The sequence below is a fragment of the Lissotriton helveticus genome, chromosome 5_1 (genome assembly GCF_964261635.1).
Source record: "Lissotriton helveticus chromosome 5_1, aLisHel1.1, whole genome shotgun sequence".
NCBI lineage: Eukaryota > Metazoa > Chordata > Amphibia > Caudata > Salamandridae > Lissotriton > Lissotriton helveticus.
The window spans coordinates 1,717,646,926-1,717,672,482 of record NC_136065.1 but is presented as its reverse complement, the minus strand read 5'-3'; the positions used below and the strand labels follow the sequence as shown (position 1 = coordinate 1,717,672,482).

At 43.0% G+C, this 25,557-nt stretch overlaps 1 protein-coding gene across 1 annotated transcript in view; it reads left to right on the top strand.

Annotated features, from left to right (window-relative positions):
• The window catches only part of LOC144752791 (vasoactive intestinal polypeptide receptor-like), a gene marked incomplete at its 5' end in the record, with an annotated part of 603,698 nt that extends 597,912 nt beyond the window's left edge, over positions 1 to 5,786 (top strand). The window contains one exon of the mRNA XM_078640644.1: positions 5,505 to 5,786. Coding sequence (XP_078496770.1) covers positions 5,505 to 5,597 — 93 coding nt within the window. The remainder of the gene's footprint in view (positions 1 to 5,504) is intronic.
• Positions 5,787 to 25,557: the final 19,771 nt, after the last annotated feature.

Here is a 25,557-nt window from a genome sequence, read left to right as displayed (position 1 = left end):
ATTAAATCCGAAGGATCTAATAACTGGCGCCAGGGTGGAGACGTAGACATTAAACAGAGTCGGACTCAGGGAAGACCCCTGGGGGACTCCACAGGGGAGCACAAATGGCTCCGATTCGAAGTCCCCCAATGCCACCGACTGAGTTCTCCCAGCTAAGAAGGCTTTCAGAATATCGAGTGCCCTTCCCTGTATCCCACTGGCCCTCAACCGGTCCACCAATAATTTATGGTGGACCGTATCGAAGGCCGCTGATAAATCAAGCAGGATCAGGGCTGCTCTGCCCCCAGCATCCAGCACCATTCGTATGTCTTCGGTTGATTTTATCAGCGCCGATTCTGTGCTGTGTCCAGCCCTAAATCCATGTTGGGATGGATCTAGCCTCTCTCCAGAACCTAGGAAGTTGCTGAGCTGTGTGTTCAGTATCCCCTCCATGATTTTAGCGGGGAGGGGGAGCCTGGCGATGGGACGAAAGTTATTTAAATCCGTGAAGTCTAAGTTAGGTTTTTTTAACACGGGCAGGATAGAGGCTCGTTTCCAACTCAGGGGAAATTCCCCCTTGTTCAGCATGATGTTGAACAGGGGAGTGAGTCCAGAAGCAATAGTTGCAGGAGCCAGTTTAGCGATGGTGGCTGGGCAAGGGTCGTGAGGGGAACCAGATTTTATTCTCATAAGCCGGCTTGATACCTCCTCCTCACTAATAGGGGAGAAATTGTCTAGTAATTCAAGGTTCCTGTTGATCTCCCAGTGCGTAACAGGGGTAAGGTCAGGGACATTGGACATGATGTGGCTGTCTAGGGGATGAAAGATTTTTTCTACCTTGCTCAGGAAAAATGTTGCTAGGTCCTCGCACAGTTGGCGACTTGGTGGTATATCTATAGGTTTAGGGGCCGCCAATGACGACAAAGTGCTAAACAGTTCTTTGGGGGAATTAATAGCTTCTTTAATACGCTTGGAGAAGAACTCACATTTAGCCTGATGGATCCTTTCCTTATAAACTCTCAGTTCTGCATTGAGCAGTTTTTTGTCCTCCTCCCTATAGTTTTTCCACCATGTTCTTTCTAATTTTCTGCAGAGAGTTTTGTGGTCCCTGATTTGTTCAGAGTACCATGGGGCAGAGGGGTTGGAACGGGTGGAGCTGTGTGTATCACTGCTGTATAACTGCTGTGTGAGTGTGTTGTTATATTCGGTGTGTAACTCCCTGGCCTTGACAAGAGTGGTGGGTTCTGCCTGGCTGAGGTGCATACCCCAGCCAACTAGAAACCCCATTTCTAACACTAGTGTTATTTAGGAAAATGAGTTTCCGCTATTGGCAACTAGCTTTCTACCACTGGAGGAGGAGTAGTTCTTAGAGCTATATTTGTGCCAGTATTAATAGCAGTGTTTTGATTATTGCCTTTATTTGCTTTTAATAAAGGTTATAGATATTGTTTTAATAAGAGAAAGAACAGAGAAACAAATAAACAAATTATAAAAAAATTAGAATTAGAAGTCACCAAGAATCAAGAATACAAGAGATTGAGTGGAACTAGAGCTTTGAAAAGAAAGAGAACTGCTTCACAGAGGATGAGAGTGAACTCTAAGGATTCATTTGTGAAGAAAATGAGACGGTATGATAACCATCAGAGGGGTTTTTGGAGATGTGTTAGAAAATATTGAGAAAAAATGTTAAATATTAAGCAAAGCTAATGAGACTTAAAACATGAAATGTAATGCAACAATTGCGCTAGGCAATCATAATTAAATGTGCTAGGCCTAATACACTAGGGCATTCTGATATTAAAGTTAACAGAGCTAAGAATTTGTAAATGCAGCATTTAATTTGATCTTGACCTTTTAAACTGGCTTGTTTTTTTCCAATGAATCGTTATCCTGCAAAATTGTTTTATAATGAAACACACACAGTGCACTTCTTTATGATTTCTTGATTATTTATTGATTATTGACTTTTATGAGATGCAATGAACAATAAAACACTTTAACTCATAACAAACTCTACTTATTTGTCTAAAATAGATAGAAATTGTGATGATATAATGTGATATACAGCTCCTAATCTTCTCTAAAACAACAGCAAAGATTGAGCGACCTGAGTAGAACAATATTCATTGGGAATTAGCAGATCACAGAAAACTGAAACTTTGTTTGAAACCATACCTGCTCTAGCAGGACGGTCTCATAAGCCATCATAGAGAGATTCACCGCTTATCGGAACGGACGCGTGATCTCCACTGTGCCTTGCATGCTCGACACCGGCCTTTGGATCGCAAGCAAAGTTGACAGGATCCCCAATGTCAATGCATCAGGGACCTCCCCCGCAGCCTCACTGCATCCCAGAATCGACACATTGACTCTGCTGTGTGACGCATCTTCATTGCAGATCCACCCAAATGCTCGGAAAACAGAATTTGGCATACTCTGGTTCGGCGGGCATGACTGGGTCCCTGTAGCCAGCCCATGCTCCATAATGGAGCACCTAAACTTTTGACTTTGCCCCCATCCAGAGTGACCAGATATACCAAATAGCACTTTTTGCTTCTCCGTGTTATTTTCTTAAAAACTTTGAAATACAAGATCCTAAGTTCTACTTTTTGGATATGTGTCTTTTTGGTGTTGTTTTTTTTATTAAATTAAGCTCTATTCCTCTAACCTGTTGTGGATTCATTTTTTGTGATGTTCTTACTGTTTAACTGTTTGAAGTGTTGCACAAATACTTTACAAACTGCCTAGAGAGTTAAACCTGATTGCTCTGTGCCAAGCTAGCAGACGGTGAGGACAGGGTTATTTCACAGGTTAATTTAGGGTTTGCCTACCTCTTGCCCTGACCACTTACCATTTCATACTGGAGGACCCCAATGCCCCTACTCCAACTGCAGCCTAAAACCTTTAACGTGGCTATCATCCTGAACCTGGAGGCCAAGGGGAAGATTTACAAGCCCCTTGCGGCCCTTTTACGCCACCGTTGCGTCACTTTTGTGACGCACCGGTGGCGCAAAAGATGCACCCTGGTGCGGGGTACTTACAACGTGACGCATCTGGGAGATGCGTCACATTGTAAAGCCCTGCGTAAGAAGGAGGCGTTCCTGCGCAGGGGGGGGGTGTTCCGGCGCAGGAACGCCTCCTAAAAGTGGCTGAGTGAAATCTACAAGATTTTACTCAGCCACTTTTTGGCCCAAGCTGCGTCAAAACCCTGAGCCTGCTTGAAGCAGGCATAAGGATTGACGCAGCTTTGTAAGAATGGGGCCCCCTAGCCTTGCTGAAGCTGCGTCACGCTTGTGACGCAACTCCAGCAATGCGCCGTTTTTACGGCAAAGATGCGTGACGCATCTGTACCGTTTTTGCCCCATGGTGCGCCGCATTGTAAATGCGGCGCATCCATGGTGGCGTAGGCATTGCGCACAATAAGTGGCGCTTCCCTGCTGATATGCAGGGATGCGTCACTTATTGTAAATCTGCCCCCAAGTGTCTATTTCAAAAGTTCACAGAAAGGGTATGTCTACCATAACCCCTTCCAAAACCCGTATTTTTTAGGGCTATGCATTACTGTTTTGTTTTTATATGCTCTATCTAGCAAACTCAATGTTGCCCTTGCCATTGCAGTACAAAAGGACATCGCCTTCTGCCTGTCGACAAGTTTGAATCACTCTGTTTATCTATTTTCCCCCTTTGCACAAGGTTGTAGGCAATTCATATATTTACTGACATTAGCTGACATTACTGACATTACTTGCCTACTGACATTAGCATGTTCTAGTAGGCTTCATGTATGCATGTATTACATGCTTTCTATTTCGTACTGTTTCCATGAAAATAAACTATTTAGAACACAAAAAAAGTCAGTCCACAGAGAAGTTTGGAGTTGTACAGTAACACTTTTAAATCCAGAACGCCAGGGGTTACTTTGTATTTGTCTTCATGGCACATGCGACCACCATGTCGCATCTAACCTTTACTTACAGTCTGTTGGTTTTAAATACAAATACACCCTGATTATTGAACATTTTACAACATCTGAGCAATGGACTAGTCTACTAATCTGGTGGAAACTCGTGCCAAAGTGTGTGCACCCAGAACATTTTCATTCTTTTACCGCTTAACACAGCCAGTATTTAAAAGAAATAATTCAAACAACTAAAGTATTGTACTACTGAGAAAAAGCCGCTTCTTAAATATTAGCACAGTTGCTCCAAAAACAAATTGACATTGAAATACTTTTTCATTTGTAGAAAAACTATTTGAACCCAAATTGTATTCGTTTTGGGTTCAAGAGTATTAGTTTACTCCAATGCGATTTACACAAGACTGTCTACTAAATATTTCTGTCAACTGCTGAAAGTAAAGAACGAGTATGTCCATGAGACTGCAACACCGGGTAAGAGGACCAAGTTTCTTTTTCATAATGGCCCTTACAATGGTGTCTGAAGTACTGATCAGATTCCAAGTGCTGACCACCATAGCCTATACCAACCAAGTAGGGATAACTATTTTTGTATCCTATAAGTTAGATCTCTTTATTTATCCCACAAATAAGATCTCCATCATTAAATGTTTTAATCACAGGAGCCTCTAAGGGGGTCATAGTGAATGAGGTCACAATAGATCTTCATACAGAAGCAGACGTCATGAAGGCAAAAAAACATTCTGAATTGTCTACTTTTGGTGATTCTTAGAGATGCAGGGCTTAGTAAAGCAAATTGCGTATTATCTCTACACTGGCTGGACCCTTTAACGTTCAAAATAATGTTTATCCTAACCAGATTGATGAGTGTCGAATAAGTGGGTGCCCAGACATTTGAATTTTCTCCCATTATCACTCATATAATGAGGACTTACCTAGGTTTCAAACGTTTGATCTACATTTTAGAAAGGTCACGCTTGTGGTTTGGCATTTACGAGTATTATAAAACTAAGAAAGTTATAATGTTGCTAAGACTCCATGGGCACAAATCTATCACTAGCGAGATTTCATAAACAAGTACGGGTTTAATATACACTAAATCTTTGGCCAATATATTTGTCACAACCATGCATCTGGCTTCCTCCTCCTGCCTTTATATTGGTAAAATAACATACGTGCAGCACTAAGGAATGTGGTATATTAAATAAGCTTGATAGCCGAAAAAGTGAACAATTATTCAGTACATACCATCTCCAAATGCAATAGTGTATGTTTAGAGAAACCCTGGAGCACCATCCTAGTCCTACACCACTTTCTTATTCAGGGTGGCCGCTTGCCAGATGTGTGGTATAGTATCCCCATGTACAGTGCTCCCTTGGTAGAACATCGGTCAATATATCTTATGTGGTGTTAGAAGAATTATGCATGTATATGATAAAGAACTTTGGTTGTCCAAATGCACATAGTTGGAACTCATTACTCTTGAAATCAAATATATACAACCACATATAGGTTTTGCATTTTCTGGTGTGTGATGGGTGTGGATAACGCCCATTGGTGCTTTTTATGAATTTAAAGCGTTGTCATCTTGCTTTATTCCATGGTTTAGGTACAAGCGGAAATTAAGCGACATTGGGGAAAATGGCAGACATCTATGGAAAGCAACGTCTTTAACCTGGTGACGCAAGACTTCACAGCTTAAGCAGACATATCTGGAACATGGCTCCGTGTGTCTGCGAATGACGTGCACAATGCGGAAATGCTGCCTTTAATCCCACTGCGGCAGCATTGGTCTAATAATAAAGGACAACGGTTGAAAATTAATGCGAATTCACTGGAGGTGCATGGAAAGCACAAAGTGCTGTCTTTTCGTTCATGCTCCAGCTATGTGAAAGACGTGAAACTGCATCCGCCATTTCATGCTGAAGGTCCGAGGTTGCATAGCACAAAACAATCAAACGGATAAGTATTGCACAAACATGTTTGTAAAAATAGTCCCCCTAGCCTCCTGACCCGAGCTCACAAATACAGCGTGATTATAACAACACTACACTTTTCTGTCGCCATTTGTCCCATGCAGTCAGCCACCACTGAAGTCATTTTCTAGTGATTACATTAAGGCATGAATCAAACATTACTTGTTCCAGCAGGGTGAAAATAGCTGGAAATCCTCACTCTACAATGCCTCTCAAAAGCATGCTCCCTCATCTTTTCCTCTCAATGAGCGGTTATTAGAGTTTGATAGATAGACTGGGTCATCTGGGACCTTAGTCTGATTTGCTGTGATAAACACGCTGTGATCTGTGCAGAACATGGTCATGCTCGGAGACTGGCTGTTAACCATTAAAAGGCAAAAGGTTGAACGTCGCCCTGAAATCTGAAAAGTTTGCTTTTAAAGGGATGAGAAAAAGTAACGCCGAAAATAATCACTGAAAAGAAAAATAATTAGCTCTCATGAATGTGGATGAATGCAATTTTCGATTGGCTTTAAGTGAAGGCTGTTGCACTGCACGTGCATCGGAATCACAGAAATAGTCAACTCCCAATGTGTACTTATGCCTTAAAATATACCCTGCAAACTCAAAGTTGCACTTATTGCTTCAAAGAGTGCTGTGCAATAGACGGCAAAGCATTGCTTACACTCATACAATATATTTTATATTAATAAAGGCTATTTAATGTTGGTTCCAGCCTTACATCTGCGTATTTTCATATCTTCTTAAAGGATAGTGAGTTACCTTGGCGAAGTCTGGGGCGCAGCTACAGGGGAGGTGTTTGCGGTGTTACACCCGCCTAATAAATGCATTTTCTGATAAATAGTTGTGTATAGGGGCTTTCAGTCGGGTATTATGAGAGGTCAGTCGGATTTCAGCAGGAATTTTTATATACATACAAAAACGTATACACACTTTCTCACTCTCTATTTCGAAAGCCCTCAAAAATATTGGTTCCTTTTCAAAATAGTCTGTTTCTCTCTTAGTGCTCCTACAAATCTGCATTCCTCTCCCTTTTCAATTCCCCTTAGAACCCTTTCATGCACCTTGCTTGTTGTATAATGTATTTAACCATTATATGCCAGCCTGATTGTCGGAAACTCAGAAGCTCACCACCCCCTGCCCCTCCAGTCTTACTGGCCCAAGCTACCCACCTGGACAAAGTGTTATAATTGTAAAGTTTTAAAGTGTTGAAGAATACATGTTGATAACTCGAAGTGGGTGATTTACATAATTTGCTTGTGTGGAAGTTATTTTCTGATTCAAAGTATATGTGCATATTAACATGAATCTATTGCAAATGAAACGAAAACACGTTTAGAAATTAACCAGGCCAATTCTCCATTTTAATTGAGATGGCTGTAATATAATAATCATTGTGTTTTTATTTAACTTATTGACACCTCACGCAACAAAGTGTGCATGTTTGTTTTATAACGACTTGCTGTTTTCGAAGAACTCTGTAGGAAGATTACATTCAAGTCTCTTTCTGCTTGCAGACTGTGAACAGAACTTCTATGAGTCTCTTGATTGTTTATTTTAACTCGCTTGCTTTGCCATCTCCGAAGACATTAGGTCAGAAAGAGTTTAATATTATTATATTAGGGGACCATGATAACATGCGTTTATATGAAGTTTATAATACTGAACTGTGATTTGCCATTGAAATTATATATTTGCTCATCCAATGCTGACTGCAGTTCTTCCTTGCTTTCTGTGGCTAAATTCATTATGAAAGACCCCTAAATAAAAGTTTTTGGACTTGGGGCCTGGACATTGAATGCGTTACTCTATCACAAACTTGGTGGGTATCCCATCTGCAGTTTTACAAGTGCATTATATCCGAGGGCACTTGTAATACGGCAGACGGGATATCCATCATGTTTGTGAAAGAGTAACCCGTTTGGTGAACTATAAATCAGGCTCTTAGTCTTTTTTTCAACTTTTGCTCATTGTTGCCTCATCTCTATTTCTGAGAGCATTCATGGCAATTGAATCTCTATGTCCTATAATTGATTTATTGAAGTGAGCTATATATTTGCCTTCTGTATTGTATTTTATTATTTAATAAACATTCATGTTTTTTTTTAATTACTTATTTTGAGCTCCCTTTTTGAGTGAGTCCTTTCTTCTTATTGACTGTATTTATGCAATGCTCTTCTGAATCATGTCTTTGGAGACACATTGACTCATTTACTCTTGATGCCAACACAACTGATGACCCACAACTGGGTGCCACTATCATACAGATTATCTAAGAGATAGCACACCCACAGTTTTTGGTGACCTCTTTTGCGGAAGATTCAAGATAACAGATCATTCCTGGGATAATCTGTGTCTATGATCTGTATCCTCACTGTGAAAACACTACACAAGAACAAAAATCCAATCAGTAAAATTGGAAAAATTGAATGTTAAATGTTTAAGTGAAAATAGCCCTCACACACACCAAGGGGTGTTATGCTTCATCATCGGGCAGCCCCTCATTGGGCCAGTGCTGCAATGACCCAACAGGCCCCACGGGGGACACTTTGCCCGAGTTCTTTAGATGCTGCCGAAGTGAAGTGTGTGTGAGGTGCTGTGTGAAGGTGCTGTTAGTGAGTAGACTGGTGTGTACTGCATCTAAAAATAACTAGAGGTAATCCAGATCATTAATTTTAATGTTTGGATCACTCTGTTATAGTAAAAAACAGGTGGTGGCCAAAAATGGATATAATCGTCCACATAGGCTCTAAAATCAAGTGTAGGTCAACATGTGTCAAAAATGATTGTGGCAATTCTTCAGGCCCATAAAAACTTGAAAGCTAGACTAGTTAATGGCAAACCGTTCAGAAGGACAGGTGTTCTCTAAAGCTGTACCTTTCCCGAGTTGTAAATGGTATATAGTATACCTTTAGACAATCAGTATATGAACCAACCTAGAGGGAAAATAGGAAAAACAAGAGATAATATCAGGAACAGCTTTGAGTCAATGCATATACGTTCGCATGCAGTGCACAAATAGATCTACATGCTGGGGATAATGCCTCATGAAGGTACATATAAAGTAGTAGGCGTGTGAGATGGCGAGCCAAACAGACGAAACCTCACATCAATTCCCAAGCATAACCCAAAATAATAGTGAAATAACATGTTTAAAAATGTTTTAAAATACTGATGCGCAGTGTGGGGACAGATATAGGCTTTTAAAATTGAGGGAAACAAGGGTCCTTACTGCCTTCAAGGTGGGATGTGACCCCCACAGTCTGTAGCAGAGTTGCACTCATTAGTGTAGAACTGCCTGAAAAACACATATAGAAAAAGACACACACACACACTGATATACTAAGTCCTGTGGCTGGAGTTGTTCGCTGGAATGTCCACGGTGAGGAAGTATGCAAAGATCTGGTGTATGCTCAAGGTTGGTTGCCAACGATGATAGTGTGTGACCTACCCAGATCTCTGCTACAGTTGGGGTGGTTTATGTGCGGAGCCATCACATGGCCAGAGCTGCCTGACTGACACTCTAGACTATTAATTTGCTTTTGTTGAGGCAGAAGTCCGGCACCATATTGGAACGGAGCAGACTTTTGTGTTAAAGTAATGGTTAGAATGGTGAAAAGCCAAGGGGAGAGTTATTGATGAAGGTGATACATATTGGATAAGTGGCTCCTGATGCAATGAGCCATCAAATACAGTGAAGGGTCAACAATATATCATAAATAGAAGTATCAAATGTATGGGACTGTCTCACTGGCAGTTGTCAGCAAGTGGTAGGGGGCCGAGACTTCAGACCCTAAACAATACAAAAGCAACTACGTGTCTATAACTGGTTTGTTTTGGGTCCAATGACGTGTAGGGGGTAGGTGGTGTGTGAAATTACTGAGTTGAGGCATGACTCTCCTTGTACTGGCCCTGAGCCATGAACAGTGTTGACTCATCAGAGATTGAAGGGTCTGAGAGAGGGCGCTAGCCCAAAGAAAGGCTTTGTCAGTAGGCAATAATTGTGGTAGGTGTACATGGGGTGTGATACGTGTCTGAGACCCCATTAGAAAGTACTGTACCATCCCCTCCCCAGTGCACATACCCCAATTACCATCCTAAACTCCTTTTGAGTTGTTGGCAGTTTCATTTGTAAAATCGCTGAGATTCTCCTCTGTCACACCTTTCTGGCTTCTTTCTTAATATGATGACCAAGACACAGGACTTCTTTAGGGGACACTTTATGTCCATTCTCAGCCAATTCGTTTGGCAGTGTAACAGTATCAATCTTGCACGGGGCGGATGGTGACGTTTAAAGTGGTGGCCTGGTGGGGCATAAAATGGAAGCACGAGTTCTGCAAAATAAGGGCTTGTGGATTTGAAAATATCCACACTGGAAATCATAACGTTAGACAAATCCAGTGTCCATCTAATTTCATTGGAACAAATCCCACAATGCCGGTTGCACATTCCAAGCCCTAGGTGGACGCTTCTATGCCGCTTACTGCTTTGAAGCTATTTCAAATTTGGATTTTTGATTAAAAGATGCATAGAATAGCACTGCAGATGCTATCTTGCTATAACGAGGAATCTAAACATGCTTATTGATATATATATATATTTCATGCATCGCTTAAAACATCACAATCAACATACTAATGCAGTATTGTATAGCACCCTGCTTTCACTAGGGTGCCCTCTTAGTGCTGTTTGCAGGTTCAAAGTGTAAGGTAAAGTATAATGCATGACGAATAACTAAAATTACTGTAATTCATTAGATATAGTAAAGTAGTAAGACACAATATTGTAATGTAACAGATGGACTGTGAACACTGGTGCTAAGAATTTGGAGCAGTCTAGTGAGGATGTCAGACGTAATAACAACCTGCTGTAACTCAGGCCCCATAGGACTCAAATACTAGCTGAAAAACAAAATGTGCTTGTAAGTCCCTCGCTGTCACAAACATTCCCTCTACACTTAATAAACCAACTGATATACAGCAACTACCAAGTCTACAATAGGAGAACAGGAGGAGATGGCGGACTGTTAATGCTACCACAGGTAAAAAATTGTTGTGCGGGAGAGCAGCCACAACACAGATTTCTGAATTCTATGGCAGGACCGGAGGCTCCGATTATGCTTTCCTTATTTCTTTACTAGAAATGCTCATCAGCCAATCACAGATCAGAAAGAAAAAATACAACTACAATACCCATGAATGCTCTGGGTATCACCTGGTAAACCATAGAGAAACCACACTATATAAAGAACCATAGAGAAGAAGAACTCCTCTTTCTTTGCTGCTCCGCAGCCTGTTAAGTTCCATTTTTCCTTACTTATTGCAATTTTCGTGTGATATATGCATTTACTTGCTGTGTTTTCACTTTCTCATTATTCTGTTTGATAGCGCTGCCTTGCCTGTATTGCCGCTGTGCTTCTGGGCATTGTTTGGCGCTCCTGCGCGCGTTGTGTGCGTTCGCGGTTATCGTTTTTCTTTTGCTGCTGGTGCAGGGAGCGTGTGACTGCCTCCCCGGTTCGGGCGTGTTGCGCCCGCACCTCTCTGTGTGGAGTGGGAGTATCTGGGGACTGAGAGGCTGCACGCGCTACTCGCGCCCACCTCTCCTGTAAAGTTTGGCAGGCGTCTGTTAACGCGCATGCGCGGCAGTCTTTCATTTGTTTACTTCTGTGTTTTTTCACGGAGCATTAGACGCCTGAGCAGCGTTTTCATCAGTACGCTCGTGCCCACAACCTGCGCATTGTTATTCTAGTCCCCTTTAACGCCCTCATTTTTCCTGACTAAATTTGGGCCGTAAAACTCTTCAGAGGATTTACCTAGAGTGGCAGTTGTTACAAAGCAAGCCCTCCCTCCACATTTTATTAATTTGCTTTTGTCAGGTGGTTACCTGCCTTTACTTGGCTTGTTTGGGGCTACCACTCCCCCTGCATTTGCCTGTGGCATATTTTGATTTACCTTCCTCTTGTGGGCATTATCTTTATTACTATTGTAAAAATGGGAGATTACTATGAGGAAGACGCCTACTATGATGACGAGGAGGCCTCTGGCTCTATGGAGCAGGAGTTGGTGGAGGCTCTTGATCAGGGTGTCCAGCATTCCGTGAATAAGGCTTTAGATTGCGCCATTGCACCTTTGAAGCGCCACCTTTCTGAATACGCGATGCAACAGGGTTGATTGCCATCCTCATCGGGGCGCTCTTCTAAGTCTCCCAAGAACCTGCACCAGTCGGATTTTGCTAGGCTGGCCAAGTCCTTGTCTTCTGAGCAGGCTTCTGGTAAGGCTGTCAAATCGGCGCGCTCGTCGCCTGCCTTCCAGACTGATGATGGTGCTAGTACATCTGATACTTCGTCCTCTGGTCCCGATATTCCACCTCCTTCAAAAAGGGCTCGTAAGGAGCATTTTGTAGATGCGCCCTATCATCCACAATTGCTGACCTTCGATACTTCGGATACTATACATCCTAATTCCACTTCTTGGCTTCCTTCTTCCGAGGTGGCGGAGTATGTGCAGACGCATATTCGCCAACCGTTCGAAAAGGACATGCGGGCCCGCCTTAGGTCGAAATGTCTGTGTCCTGATCTAGCCGATAAATTGGCAGATACGCCGGAAGTGGATCCAATGATGGTAACGTATCTCAAAAAGTATGCCAAGGATCCAAAGAAGGGCATAGACAGGGCATGGCGTACCTGTCAGGATAAGATGTTGGATCTTCTGGGGCCCCTGACTAAGATCTTAGACTTGGGCTTTCGGGCAAAGGAGTCTGGTGCTGTCATTGATCCTGACGAATTGGTTGATTGGTCCCAGAGGGCCATCTGTCTATTAGGAAATGTGAACTGTACAATTTCCTGTGAGCATTGTCGCTCTATTTTGCTGAAACTGGATCCGAAGCTTCAAAAGTTGGCCTCTTCTGAATCAGGTTCACTGGCTCAGGGCTTGTTGTTTGGACAGCCCTTCCTCAAAGAATTAACCAAGTTCGTGGCCACCTTCAATTGGCTTGACAAGGCACAGCCTTCGCTTCGCAGGGCCTTCCGTCCAGTTTTTGGCAGGGCCGGACGACGGGGATGGTCGTTCGGCCGCGGATCCAAACAACCCAACCAGCGTGGTTATCAGTCCCAGAGAGGTGGTGGTCATGATTCCTCCTACAACGCCAACAAGTCCTCCTTCTATCCCTCCAGGAAAGGGAGGGGACAGTTCAAAAAGGGTCACTACTGTGGCAATAAAGGAGGTCGTCACGACTCCTCCAACTCAGGTGAGTTTGATTCTAGCCTCGGTGGTTGTCTTGGGGGGCAGGATAGGGTTTTTTCTCCCCAATTGGCGATTGATCTCGAGCGATGCTTGGGTGTTGGAAACGGTACAGGGTTACAGGATAGAGTTCTACGGGTGTCCCCTTCAACCCCATCCTCCTACGCCCCTGGTTTTTTCCCGACAAGATCAAGAGTTCATTTCTGCAAAAATCGAGTCTCTTTTGGCCAAAGGGGTCATAGTTCGGACCTCTCGGCATCCTCAAGGCTTCGTCAGAAATGTGTTTCTGGTTCAGAAAAAAGGAGGCGGTTCCCGATTGGTTCTCAATCTCAAGGAGTTCAACGGGGGAGTCGTTTACCGTCATTTCAAGATGGAGGGCATCCATCTTCTGAGGGATCTTCTTCAGGAAGGGGACTGGATGGTCTGCTTCGATCTAAAGGATGCTTATTTGACGATTCCGATTTACGGCCCTCATCGATGGTTCCTCCAGTTCCAGTGGCTCGGGACTTGGTTCGAATACACGGTTCTCCCCTTCGGCCTCTCGTCGGCACCGTGGTGCTTCACGAAGCTTCTGAGGCCTGTGGCGAAGTCCTTGCGAGCCTGCAGCGTTCGTCTGATCATATATCTCGACGATATTCTCATTTTGGCTCAGTGTCCTCTCCTCTTGCAGACTCATTTGAGTTGGTCAATAGATCTGTTACAATCACTAGGGTTTCTAGTGAATCCTCAGAAGTCTGTTTTCACTCCCTCTCAGTCGATAGACTTCCTAGGGTTTCTGGTCAACTCGGTCTCCTGTCAACTCCTCTTGCCCAATCAGAAAATCAGATCCATTAAGAGGGAGTTGAGGTTGGTTTTATACAGACAGAGTGTATCATTGAGATCGGTGGCTCGGATTGTCGGTCTGCTGGCTTCTTCGATTCAGGCGATCTTTCCAGGTCCGTTTCATTATTGGGCGCTTCAGCATCTCAAGATCAAGCATCTCCAAAAAGGCCTCTGCTATTCAGATCAAGTTCCTCTGTCGGAGGACGCGAGGTGCGAGATGTTGTGGTGGTTGGAGCACATGGAGTCTTGGAACGGGCGTGCCCCGTTCGGGAAGTCCCCGGATGTGTTGATAGAATCCGATGTCAGTCTGTGGGGTTGGGGAGCCCTTTGCAGTCAGGTTTCGACAGGAGGCCGATGGTCTCCTGAGGTATTATCTCTCCATATCAATTGCTTGGAGCTTCTGGCTGGCTCCTTTGCGATTCGTTGTCTGGCCCCGCAAATGACAAATTGTTGCATTCTCCTCCGCATGGACAATGTCTCAGCGGTTCGGTATGTCAACAAGTTGGGGGGGACGAAGTCCAAACTTCTGGCAGAGATTGCGAAGGATTTTTGGCACCTGTGTCTGCAGAGTCAGATCACTGTTATTGCAGAATACCTTCCGGGTCGCGAGAATCAGATAGCCGACTGGAGCTCCCGTCATATGAGGGATTTCAGCAATTGGAGGCTTCATCCACGTGTGTTCCGGATTCTGTCCCGGATTTGGGGTCGCTATCAGATCGATCTGTTCGCCTCTCGCCTCAACACACAGCTTCCCCAGTTTTTCAGTTGGCGTCCGGATCCGGAGGCCCTAGCCATGGATGCATTTCTCCAAATCTGGCCTCCTCTCCTGTGCTATTGCGCTATGCCTTTCCTCCATTTATAATGATTCCCAGGGTCTTGGCTCGCATGAGACATTTCCAGTCGGAGCTCATCCTGATCACTCCTCTCTGGAGGGCTCAGGCTTGGTTCCCGGTTCTCCTGGAGATGAGTTGTTTGACGCCACTCCTTTTTCCCCAGAAATGGAACCTGCTGCTGGACCCTCTGCTCAATCCACATCCCCTTGTACAGTCGGGTCAGCTCCTCCTAGTGGCATGGCGGGTTTCGGGTAACGCTGGCAAGTCCCAGGCCTTTCTCGAGACGCTACCAGATTTATCAGCGAGGCTTGGTCCCCCAACACACACAAACGTTATGCTTCAGCTTGGAAGCGGTGGTGTGATTGGTGTTCACAACGGGAGGTGGATCCCGCTTCAGCAGATATCTCTTTGATTGTCAATTTTCTGGCCTCTATAGCCTCTTCGGGTCTGGCTTATAGGACTGTCAATAATTTTTGTTCTGCCATCTCTGCAGGCCACATCTCTATTGATGGCAAGCCTGCAGGAGAACATCCTTTGATTTCAAAATTACTCAGGGGTATAAGGCTGGTAAAACCGCCCTGTCCAAAGTATGTGGCTCTATGGGATGTTTCTGTGGTCTTGCGTTTTTTGGAATCTTGGCCTTCCAACTCTTTGCTAACTCGCAAACAGCTCTCGGCTAAATTGACGATGTTGCTGTGTTTGGTTTCGTGTAAACGTGTCTCCAATGTTTGAGCTCGAGATCTTGCTGGTCGTACCTTTTCACCTGAAGGGGTTACCTTTACTATTTCCAAGCGCACCAAGTGTAATACGTCTACCATTACTTATCCTTCTTTTCCAACTAATCCGCAACTTTGTGTGGTTCAGTGCGTCAAGGATTATGAGGTAAGTACTGCTCCTTTTCGGCAAGATCTGCATGGTCAATTGTTAATTGCTCTGCAAAGACCGTTTAAGCCTGTGACACTGGCTACGTTAGCCAGATGGGTGCGTTGGCTAATGCTTGAAGCAGGCATTGAAATTTCCATGTTCGGGGCGCATTCCACACGGGGAGCTATGGTCTCTAAGGCTTTTTCTATGGGTGTGAGTCTGCTTGGCATAATGAAGGCCGCTGATTGGTCCTCTGACTCTGTGTTTAAATCTTTCTATTTTAAACCTTTTGTGGATATTGCATCTGTAGTAGTGGCACAGCTTTGAACAAGCATAATCGGAGCCTCCGGTCCTGCTAAAGAATAAAAAATTTGCAAACATACGTGACAAGAATGTTCAATTCTATTAAGGACACGGAGGCGAAGATTATCACACCCACGTTGTCTGATTGTTTTTTCTACATGCTGTTCATATTCTGGCTATGTCATGCAATAATGTATTGTGTTTCTTTTTACTATGCTCCATGCTGTCCCCCCCCCCCCCTTTCTGGTTATTGCACATTAATCCTCTTATGGAATGGTGTATTACGCCTCTTTATTTCTTTTCAGGTTCTGATCCTGAGTGAAGTTCTGCCTGTTCGTTCCTTTCATTTGCCTGATGGCTGTCTCAAGTTCCGGTCTTTCTTCAGTTGCTGCGAGCATCGCATCCTCCTTTCCAGTGGTTTGCTGTTTCCTGAAGTCATTCTTTCCTCCATGGTTTTGTTTTGGACTGCGACTTTCCTCACTTGAACTGTTTATGGACAACGAAAGAGGAGTTGTTCCTCTCCATGGTTCTTTATATAGTGTGGTTTCTCTATGGTTTACCAGGTGATACCCAGAGCATTCATGGGTATAGTAGTTGTATTTTTTCTTTCTGATCTGTGATTGGCTGCTGAGCATTTCTAGTAAAGAAATGAGAAAAGCATAATCTTCGCCTCTGTGTCCTTAATAGAATTGAAAATTCTTGTCACGTATGTTTGCAAATTTTTAATTGTAGTTTGTGATTCACTGAGGGCGCACAGGCATCACGAGAACAGGTTATATCGCTAGCTATTGTATGAATCAGTGTCACGGGACCACTTGGTACTTGTATGCATATACGAACTAAAGACTTAAAATTTTTATTATTTTTGGGAAAATGCTGTTGGGTCTGACTCTGAACCTAAAGTTCATGCTAGAAACCCGCACAGCTGGCTTGCTCGTACAACCCAGGCCTCAGGAAATGAGGCCTACTATCTCGCCCCTGGGTTCCTTTCAATAGGTTTTATATGCCCATTTAAGGTGCTAATTATGACCGCGCCCACTACATCGAGGGTGGTCCCAGGCACCTCAGGCTTCCTCCCCCCTCACTCGGCTACCACGAGGTTCGAGCTTTTTCTACTAATGTGAAATTTACAGCGCTTCAGACTCACTGGGAGCGCTGTTAATGACCTAAGGATTTTGCTATTCAACTGGAGCAGATCAAGAATTTTCAATGCTAGTTTAAATGGAAATAGTAAAGCACTTTATGCTTTACAATGAAAACTAGACAAATGTTCAGATAGAACCGTTTTCCAAAGGTTTAAGTTGTTACAGAAATTGTTTAAAATGAATTTGTCATTTAAGTTAAATAATATCATGAAGCTTAGAATAAAATGCAAAAAATAAAAAAGCAGGACAAAAGTGAGTTCCGCTTAATTAAAATAGCCCGTTAATCAGAGGTCAGGCCTACAGCATCACCTCAGGAGAGAGTGAGCCCAAAACATTCAGACAAGGGCTCCTTTAGAAATATAGATTTAATACATTTGCGTAGGCGCCCCATGGTTTGGACCAATCAAATTAAAGGAGGAATAATACCGTTTCTGAAATCACGGTATTCCCCACCGTCCCGCAGAATCACTGAATGCCGTGCTCTTTATAGGTAGCGCAAATGTCGCTACTTAATATACAAGGTTAAGTTCTCATGAAAATTCGCTGAAGTCCCAATAGATGAAGCGTTGGGAACATGGGGCCCGATGTAGGTAGGATCGATTTACCGATTCATAATTACCGAATTTTACCGATTCGGTAATTATGAATCGGTAAATCAGAGGGGTGGGTATGTAGGTATTCCAGATGTGCTGGAATACCGAATCGGATAAAAATCGGTAATTACCGATTCGGTAAATACCGATCGGTAATGCCCATTCATTCCTATGGGCTTTGAAGCCCATAGGAATGAATGGGCATTACCGATTCGGTATTTACCAAATCGGTAAATACCGAATTTCACAAGGGTGCAGGGGGTGTCACTTTGACACCCTCTGGCCCCCAAAACAGGCTCCGGTGCCATGTGGCAGGCATACATGCCCCAAGGGCAGGTCTGCCTGTCATATGGCATATGGCATATACCATCGAATTGGATTTGATGGTAAAATACCGATTTTGTAAGGCTTGTGGGACTCAGAAGAGTCCCACCTACATCTCAAATTTACCGAATCGGTAAAAATACCGATTCGGTATTTTACAGAATCGGTAAATTTACCAATCGGTAAATTTACCGATTCTGTAAAATTAAGGGCCCTACATACCATTCCTGCAATACCGGTCGGTAACGGCCGAAAATACCGATTTGCGGCCGTTACCGACGGACCTACATCGGCCCCAAGGTCTCTCAATGAAAGAGTGCCACAGAGCTCTAAAGGAAAGAAACATTCTGCTGGGAAAGCTACAGCACATCTCAAAGAGGTGTTTACAAAGTTTCTAATGCATGAATTGCCTGTGCACAGGATGAAACGGGGCCAAAAAGAAATGTATGCTGAAAAGAAGGATGCCGACGGCACCAACCTTTTTTACATCAAGGTCTAGGGGCCGGATGTACGTGGCCGTTTCAGGCCATTTACCGACCGGTAACGGCCGATTTTGGCCGTTACCGATCGGTAAATGGGTGACAGGTATGTAGGGGGCATTTTTTTACCGATTCGGTAAAATTACCGATTCGGTAAAATTACCGATTCGGTAAAATAAAAATTCGGTAAATATACCGAATCTGAGGCACCCAGATGTAGGTGGGACTCTTCTGAGTCCCAGAGACCTTACCGAATCGGTATTTTACCATCAAATCCAATTTGATGGTAAAATACCGATTCCGGTGTGCATGCACATGTGTGCATGCACACCTATGCCATGTGACAGGCAGACCTGCCCTTAGGGCATGTATGCCTGCCACATGGCACCCGAGCCTGTTTTAGGGGGGGGCAGAGGTTGTCAAAGTGACACCGCCTGCACCCTTGTGAAAATCGGTATTTACCGATTCGGTAAATACCGAATCGGTAATGCCCATTCATTCCTATGGGCTTCAAAGCCCATAGGAATGAACGGGCATTACCGATTTGGTATTTACCGAATCGGTAAATACCGAATTTTTCAGATTCGGTATTCCAGCACATCTGGAATACCTACATATCCACCCCTCAGATTTACCGATTCTTAATTACCGATAAAATTCGGTAATTTTCAGTAATTAAGAATCGGTAAATCTATTCTACCTACATCTGGCCCCTAGTGTGCTAATGTTAGGATAAGCACAGTTTCCTCAACAAAGACTTTTTTTATTTCTTTCAGGGTGTTAATACTATTTCGTATAAAAGTATAAAACCCTTTACAAAGGGCAAATTGATAGGCAATTTCTTCTTAGTTAATCACAGTAGGGTTTATAGCAAAAGTGCTGTTTAGTATGGGTTCATGTTAACTCTCTTGCTAAATAGATTCTTGGCAGCCGGGAGCAGGGGGAGGCGCGCGCGGCAGCAGGGTAGGGAGGGAGGCTGCAGTTATGTGTAAATGGGCATTGCACTTTATATATTGCGTGCCCATTACTCTTGCCATTCTACGTCACTTTTACCCGGATCTTTTTCCACAGCTATGAGCGCAGGAAGCTTCTAAAATGCGAATAGAGCTTCCAGTCTATCTAAAGCATGTCAGAAGCTTTCTCCTCTCGTCCTACATCCTGACAGTAATGCATCTCCAATGCCCTCTCAGCAGACACAGACAAGCACAAGCGCGGCTGCAGGGGAGCAGGGGGGCTGCGAGACTCACTTGTGAGAGAGACAATTGCTGCCATTTGGCGGCACTCGCTCCCGCGAGTGAATCTCCTCACGTGCACGCGTTGCCATTGAAGGCAATGGAAAGCGTGCACGTGTTTGGCTGAAAAGCCAAAGCGATCCCAAAAGGTCTTTTTGCCTTTGCAGCACATGCCCTCTGAATATGCGAGACCTATAAAGGCTTGGCTCAAATCTGTGACAGAAAACCACTCAGCTTTGCATGGAATCTGAAATCGTACTACAGCAGGATTCTGTACCATGGGACAACAAGGAACCACACTATTATTAATTTTGCACAGGTCCTGCACTGTGCAGTACTTACCGCTAGGCTTTCACAGGCCCATAATTGATAAGTTACATTGACTCCCCATAATCTCTTTTAATATACCATGTTGGATCATGTACTCAATTACTAGGGTTATTTCAGCAATTGTTTCAGGAGACAAATTGTACTGCGGGGTTCTGGGAAATTCTGCATTTGGCTTTATCTGTATACAGACAGGCTCAACTCCTTTAATGAATCCAATATCCTTCCCTGAAAAATCCCACACCTCAACCTTTACTGTATCACTAAGGTCAAAAGGCAGGTCTTCATTTGTCATCGTAGGGTACATTGTAACAATTGGGGTGTGATTAACCATCTTAAAGACCACATACTCACAGTGAGTCTGAAACTCCACCCCTCCTGCTGTACAGTAAATGGTGCAACTTAACTTGTAAAACAAATCACTCCTTAACAGACTCACAGAACTTGAATCACAGACCACAAACTGGTGATTATCCTCTAAATTCCCTATTCCAATAGGGACTTCCTCATTTGTTGATTAGCAAATCCAACAACTTGGATAGTTCTTCCCTTGAGGGGTAGGTCTAGAACTTCCACTGTTCCCACAATGGAATGAGTAGCACTAGTATCAACCCAAAAAGTTACAGTGTGGCCACTCACCTTACTATCTACATATGGGACACTCTGATCTACCTCCAGGACTGCACCTAGTATGCAGTACTCCTCCCCCTTTGGCACCATCAGGCTGACTGATCAACACCCAAATTCTCAACAAATTTGAACATGGGATATTGCTGATATGGGTTAGTACCCTGGAATGAATTCTAATTGACATTTGTAACCTGATTTGAAGAAAATCTGAGTCCAGCAGCAGTTTGCTGCAGCATCAGGGTCTGAGTAACCTGCATCACTGGGGCATGAGTTACATTTATATGTTGGACTCTTGGCCAAGGTACATTCTGCAACTGCATAGGATTGTTACTCTGTTGAGGCACGTCTGTGATTCTGTACTTTATTTTCTGAAATAGGATGACATTCCCACTTCCAATGCCTCAACCTGTTACAGTAGTGGCACTGGTGGACATTTTCAATGTGGCCAATGTCAATTCCAGAACTTGGATACATTGGAACTCCTCTACTTTGAGACTGAAATCCCTTTGTGGTGGGGACTCCCTGCTATTACACTCCCTGCATAAGAGGTGCATTCGCCACAGACGGAGGTACTTGACTTCCCCTCAGAGCAGCTTTCATCAGCGCCACCATAAGTTTCTCCTTCAATTTTTACTGTCTCATATCAAACTCATCATTGCAATATTTTGCGTATTGAAATATCTCATTGACTGACTTATTCATCCAGCATATCAAATGCTGTTAAATCATCATTCTAATCTAAGGTCTCAATCCTGTCACACACGTTTACAGAGAATGCCCCATAACCTTGGGCTCCAAAGTATCCATCCCACTATACTGTTTAAACCCTTGTAATAGCCTCTCATAATATGCATGAATAGTCTCTTAACGTTCCCGAGTAGTACTGTAAATCTTAACCCAATCAATATCTTGGGGTGACACTTTAGACTTCAACCAGGTTGTCAACTAATTATGCTTTCTCATTATTGTGGGAGACGGGCCATTAGTCAATGGATGCCTCAATGGTTTCCTTTCAGGAAACTCTGTAGCCATTTTACATGATTTCCACAAATCACTTGGAGCCACAATATAAAAACAAAGTATTTAAATCTGTCCAGAAAACCTTCCTGATTTTGATAAAGTATTCAACTTGTTTGTACCATTCTACAGGTTTCTCTTTCAGTTTAGGAAAATCATTAATAAATGAAAACAAGATTACTTCGGATCCATGCTACATGAATGTAACCACCACTAGTCACTTCTTGTAAAGGTAAAATTGTGGTACGTGGCCCTCCATCTCCTAGAGGAGGTGGTTCCCTCACTAATGTTTTTAGGAGATTTTCTTCTCTGACCATTTACCTTCTTGCTTGTCCAATGTTCACCAGATCTGAATGCTTTGAATTAGTTTCCTAATTAGCATTTTCAGCTCTGGTATCCTCATGTTTTTCAGGTCTTGGTCTGAAAAACGAAGCCGATAATGTTTCTGCAGTCCATTCTAGAACTATCTCATATTTCTGTACTAATTAAGATATTTTCTCATGGGCTTCTTTTGCCCTCTGGGTAACATCCTTACCTCATCCTTACAAAAGCTCATTTGATTAATACGTGTTTGCTTGAGCCAACTCAAGACTTCAACTTACCATTTCATCCAATTCAAGTTTCAATTTAACTGTCTACCAAATTTACCTTTAAGGTTGACTGAATTGTCCCTTCACTTTTTTCTGTACTCTTGGTCTAATTTGAGGAGTTACTGTGAGCTTTTAACCACTCATCTAGGTTCTGTTTGTAAAGGGGGTTCTAAAAGCACAAAAAGAGGTCCATAGCAGAGAAGACACCAGGCGCTATCTAAGAGTAAACACCCAGTAACATTATGCATGGGCACGAGCGCAACAGCACATGAGGTGACCATGCGCTCATGCTCAAAGTACACTCAACACAGGTCTGCCAATATGTGCATCATTTCAGGAGTTTCACAAACCACTCTAGCCCTAGGCATGCTACTCTGCAAGCTACTCAGCACATTCAAAGGTGGTTCCGATACAAAGGAATCTAATTCTGGTAATCCCACAAACAACCTCAAAGGTCCAAATTCTCCCTAGGATCTGCACTTGCACCACAAGGAGAACTGACATTCATGTGGACCAAGGGAACAAACTTCAGACTGGATCTGGTCGGAACTTTCTCTAGAGATCTTGTCTCATTTTAGATGGATAAATCACATATAACATCTTCCATAGCACTAGGATTGTATATCAGTACTACAGAACCAATTGTAACTGGGAACATAAGAGCATCTGGAATGCTCGAAGCTGTATAAACATTTGGGGCTATAGGGTGACTAGGTATGCAAATCCCAGAACTTCATCATATCATATTCCAATTCCCATTCATAGAATTTACTCCCACTACATTGGAACTCATACTCACCGGGGCAGTTGCAATCTGGGAACTTCGGCTAATCATTGAACTTCCACCTTCCCTTGCTTGGATTTCATGGTACCGAGGTGGATGCTCTGATAACAAGACATCTAAAAGATAATCATTAGACTCATGAGGGAATTAATTTCACCCCCCTCAGCTGATTCCTTTTGCCCAATTCCTCTCACTTTCCTTTCTTCTCTTGTATTTCTTTCCTAAACTCCTCACCCATCAATGCCAGATATAACTTAGCCCTCTCGATCATATATGTCCTCCACCTCTTCTGTTTTGCATCTGCATACATACGTACTGTCCTTCTAGCTCTTCCCTGATACATCTCCTTCTCCCTATTGTGGGCAGCACGATACCAAGCGCTGAGCACCTCAAACTGTGAAGGTCTAGTTTGTGGTTTCATTTCATATAGAATCCTTCACAAATTTTCAATAATACATATGTTAAATGTACCATAGCCAGGAAACACCAGTGCATCTTCTTTTTCAGTTATCTTGTGCCATTGTTTAAGCCAAACACAAGTGTGAAATTCAACATTTATCGCCATATAATGACTGGCAGTATCCTCTGGCTTCTCCCTCTCTAACAGGTATAGCCACATATACCCTAACCAAGTAGAGTATCACTTCAAAACATTTAAATTTAGGTTCAATATATCGGCAATCACAGTCAAAACTTTCCCATTCAAAGTAGAAAACAGCATTTTCCCAAAAATCTATTTTTAGAGTGAACAGCCAATGCCAGCGCGGCACCCTATGATGTAACCAACCAAAGCAGCTCAGCTTTACACTGATTTACCAATTCGATTGCGGCACACTGTGACGGTGATCACGCTCCTTGCAATGGTTTACCCTCCTTTACAGTTTGCACAAACTCACTCTTCATGCAGACAACCAAATGCAATATATTAGCAACAAATAATGATTGACTGCTTCACTAAAGAAATCAACGGAATATTATCACACAAGAAAATACTCCTCAAACATACATTTGAGTGAAACCTCAACCTGCGAGGAATCACCTTTTTCAGTACAGTATACCCAGCGTAAAGGGTCAACTGCACTAATTGTACTTCTCAATCACACATAAAGATAAAGTACCTATTTTAATTGGCCTACTAGTGACGTCTCACGACAAAGCCTACAAAACTCAATCACAACACAGTGTTTGCTACACTTCTAATACCATCCCGGGATCTTAGGCCATGTCGGACCTGTTAACAACTTAACCACATTAAACACCACATTCACACATCATTCTCAACATCTCCGATAGGGAACACAGCAAGGTAAGCCATATTCACTCCTCCGCTGCTATTACTTCACCACCAGACACTGGAACTCCACCGATGCTCCAAATCAAACCATAAACTTCACAACTGGAGCCAAACTATCCTGGGACAATAACCAAACTCACAAAAGACTCACAAATTTCTATCTCAAAACCCCAACTATCCTCTGCTACCATTTGCTGATTCAGAGAAGATGGGCCCTTTTTCTGACCCCACTGCAACTGACCTTTTAAAGGTGCTTGGGGAATAAAAGAGTTAGGTTTAGTTCAGATTCACAATTACAGTGCAACCCATTTGATCACACAGTAAATCATAGAGTCAATAGGTAGGATTAAGTATGGATTTATTACAAATTCAAAGCCAAAGTAATATAAACAGTCTCAGAAACATTGCATAGCAATACAAAATCATCAAAGGGAAGCCTAAAAAGACCACAAAATGTATCCTAAATAGCAAGTAACACATGAGGACTTCAGTAGCAATTGTGCATAGTATAAGGAAGACTGTATGATGGTGGGATTGAACGTTTTGGTTCTCCTGCCTTTAATACATGAGGGATTTTAATTTCTCTGCTAACCTGCACTAAAGAATGCTAAATGAAATCCCAATTAGATCCATAAGAATAGACAGGTGTCAGCATAGGAGAACTTCGGTAGAAGTTCTTTAAAGCAAAGTATTGAATAGCATAAAGCCCTACAATGAGAGTAGAGCATAGAGGTCTGTACTTCTCCTAGTCTGAAAGGAATTTCTGAACAAAGCCAAAGAGCATTGCTTAGTTATACCCACAAGAGATCCTCATAAATCAGTATCAAATGTCCAATTAGTGGCCACCTTCAAACAATGCTCTTTTGGCAGACACACTCGTAGCGCTCCTTCTTTAATTCACATAGTCAAAGTGACCTTGGATTCCATCTCTGTATTCTGCATGGACAGTAGCCCTCCCTCCTGCTTGTTATTTTTTATCACCATTGACTACCTTCACACTTTCCTGTCTTTTTCACACAATGAGCCTTTCTACATTTATAAGATCATTGTACCACATGCAGAGGGTAGAAAAACACTGCACCCAAAGAAAACATTCACGTTGTAGATTAACATTGCGAAACCCAAATGGTTTAGGCCTTTGGCCAAATTAGCAGAGCTAAGACTTCAATACGCGTTGTAACTGTGTGACTACAGATACACAGACAGTTACA